The sequence below is a fragment of the Geospiza fortis genome, unplaced genomic scaffold (genome assembly GCF_000277835.1).
Source record: "Geospiza fortis unplaced genomic scaffold, GeoFor_1.0 scaffold381, whole genome shotgun sequence".
NCBI classification, from domain to species: Eukaryota; Metazoa; Chordata; class Aves; order Passeriformes; family Thraupidae; genus Geospiza; species Geospiza fortis.
In genome coordinates, this window is record NW_005054348.1 from 4724075 (window position 1) to 4727198 (window position 3124).

General features: G+C 42.4%; 1 protein-coding gene across 1 annotated transcript in view; it reads left to right on the forward strand.

Annotated features, from left to right (window-relative positions):
• Positions 1–3124, forward strand: part of PSMB1 (proteasome 20S subunit beta 1) — an 8854-nt gene that overhangs the window by 2444 nt on the left and 3286 nt on the right. Inside the window, exons 2-5 of the mRNA XM_005423252.2 lie at positions 1–44; positions 1246–1353; positions 2505–2586; positions 3046–3124. Coding sequence (XP_005423309.2) covers positions 1–44; positions 1246–1353; positions 2505–2586; positions 3046–3124 — 313 coding nt within the window. The remainder of the gene's footprint in view (positions 45–1245; positions 1354–2504; positions 2587–3045) is intronic.

Here is a 3124-nt window from a genome sequence, read left to right on the forward strand (position 1 = left end):
CCCGTGCAGCACTCCCGCTTCTCGCCGTACACCTTCAACGGAGGGTGAGGGCCGGGCGAGCAGCGGGCGGGACGGGGTACCCTCGGCCCGGGACATGGGGCCCAGGGGACAGCGGCGCCGGGGCTGGGGCTGCCTCGCCTTACTTCTGCTTGTCCTCGCTGCTCATTGCGGGTTTATCTCCCCTCACGGTCTCCTCTTTGTAGGGAGAGAGCGGCAGCACAAGGGGGAGCTGGGCTCGGGCTTGCCTTGAGACCTTGCAGCCTTTCAGGGTGTTCTTGCCTGTCCGTGTGGCTTTTGGAACACTCGGGCTCCCTAAACTTCGGCTGGTCTTAAAGTACGCATCTGTGGTTACCGGCAGGGTTGTTTCTTTATAGCGGCTTAGGAAACCCAGGTAATGGTCCTATTACAAAGTTGTTAGAGCTGGATGGGTTAGGAGATCACCCAGTCCAACCCCCCTGCTAAGGCAGGGTCACCTCGAGCATGTGACACCAGAACGCGTCCAGGTGGGTTTTGGATGTCTTCAGAGAGAGAAACTCCACGACTTCCCTGGGCGGCCTGTTCCAGTGCTCTGCCACCCTCAGTGTTAAGTTCTTCCTCATGTTGAGGTGGAACTTCTTGTGTTTTGGCCTTTGCTTTTTACCATGTTGCTAGTAAACGTGTTACTGAGTTGGATGCTACCTTGCTGTAACTGTTAAAGGCAGGTGATGTTTTACACACCTGAGTTGGTGGCATGATCTGGCCAGGTAGGTTTTTTTCCTTATGATGATTACTGCTTTTTAAAGGGCATCTTTGTTACTTAATGGTGATACACCTGTGGTGGTCACAATACTAGTTGTTAGGAAGTAATAACACTAGATTTTAAATGTGACATTTATTTTAGTCTAGTGATACTGTTGCTCGGTACTTTGCTTGTTTTAGAAGGATGAGTTATCAGGCATATAAAATACCTCATCCATACCTCGTCCTGGGTCTGGTTCTTGCCTGGTGTGGAGTCTCTGTTTTACCAAGTTTCTATACAGTTTAAATCAGAGTAAAGGGCCACATGCACATATTTTCTTCAGTCTGTCTACTGCCTTCTTCCCTTGGTGTTGAGTAGGGATGTGCATAGTGGGAAACATAGCAAAGAATGTAAGATACTTGACAAAACACTAGTCTGGCTGTAGAATTACTATCTAGTTTGATTCTGTGTTGCCTGAGAAGATGCTTGTGCTGAAGGCCATGATTCATCAATACTCTTTTTTTAAGGACTGTGCTGGCGATTGCTGGAGAAGACTTCTGTATCGTTGCCTCTGACACGCGTCTGAGTGAAGGCTACTCCATTCACTCCCGGGACAGTCCCAAATGCTACAAGCTGTAAGTCCAGATCTGCAAGGATTGAAAAAGATGGAAAATCTTTTGTACTGCTGACCATGTCACCTACCTCCTACTTTAAACAGAATTCTTAGAAGAGAAAGCACAGTAACAAAGTATATTTTTGAGTCTTGGTGACCTTTGCTGTAATGCAAGGTGTGATGTGATGTTGTAAATGTAGACAGATTTCTTGTTTCATGCTCTTGAAGTTAAGTGGAGCAGAACATTTTTAGCATGATACAAACCTTAACATGGAATTTTTTGGCTGGATAATCAGAAGAATTTTTAACTTAACTGTAGCTAAACTTAATCCTATGATAACTCATTCTGCTTCATCAGGAGATCTGGTGATGGTACACAAGTGTGCCCACTGGTGCCAGTTGTACTGTATCTCTCTGGTTAATTACCTGGCAATTTAGAGAGCTGTTTGTTTTAGGGGAGGTCAAGCTATCAGTAGTTCCATAATTGAAATTTCTATGCTCATTTTAGGCTTAGTTTAACTCACCTGGGTAGCATCTCCTTAGTTTACAGCTACACGTTACTTATGTTCATTTTACTGCAGCAGGTGCTTGCCTTGTAGGCTGTCATCAAATACGTAAACTTTTTTTTTGTCACGGTTATTGTTTCTTTTTCTAAATTGATGACATGAAATCAAAATAGCTTTGTTTTTCCTGGCTAACTTGTTACTGCTATGTGTTTGACTCTGATACTGTCCAGATGGAGATTAGTCTGGTACAGGATACATTCTGCACACGGTGGCTTTGTGAAATTCTAGTGACAGGCTGAGAGAAGACTTTTAAGATTTTTTCTGAATGACTGCTTTGGGTTGGTCGGTGTGTGTTAATGTTTCTAGACTCTTCTATTTCCTAGAGTTAAAATTTCAAGTGTGTGTTTCCATGGTTAGTGTTCATAAAACATTTCAATACTGAGCAGAGAGCCAAGCTTCTGTAGTGCATCTGCAGCCACATAACTTCTGTTTGTGCTGACAGAAGGCAACAAACCCATAAATGTCACGTAACCACTGTACAAGCTTAATGCAGCCCTCTGGAAAAATATTGAAAATACATTTGGTGTTTTCATAATAACCTAGTGTGTAAGAAATTGCTGTAGTTCATGCTTAGTCTAAAATTGCGACAAAATGTTACGTTTTTCAGAACAGAACAAACCGTCATTGGATGCACTGGTTTCCATGGGGACTGCCTTACCCTTACTAAAATTATTGAAGCCAGATTAAAGGTAACTACGAATCTTACTGCATTTAGAAACTTAGATCCTTAATATAATACCTGAGACCAATAATGTGACATGTTTTAACTATAACTTCTGCTGTTTTTTTCCAAGTGTTTGTATCATAACTGTTTTGCTAGTGAAAGATCTGGCAGGGAAAATTGGTGCTGTGTTCTTATTAAGTGTGACAGCACAAATTTATAAAATGGAAGAGCTGGAAAGGATATTGTAAATGAGGCAACACCTACTAATTACAAAAATTTGAAGATATGTTAATCTTTGGCTTGTAAAGAGGCTTTACCTTTTAGATCTGTGTGTTTCCACTAATTGTGCTGGTTAGTAATTTTGCTTAGCATCAGATTCTTCTGATGAAGAAGATGATGTAGTGGGGTTACAGAAAATGTAATTCTGGTTGAATGTCAGATTTAGTGTTTGACTTTCTTCTTGGATGTGCTCTACCACTGGCAGATGTACAAGCATTCCAACAACAAGACCATGACTACAGGGGCTATTGCAGCAATGCTGTCTACAATCCTGTACTCTCGAC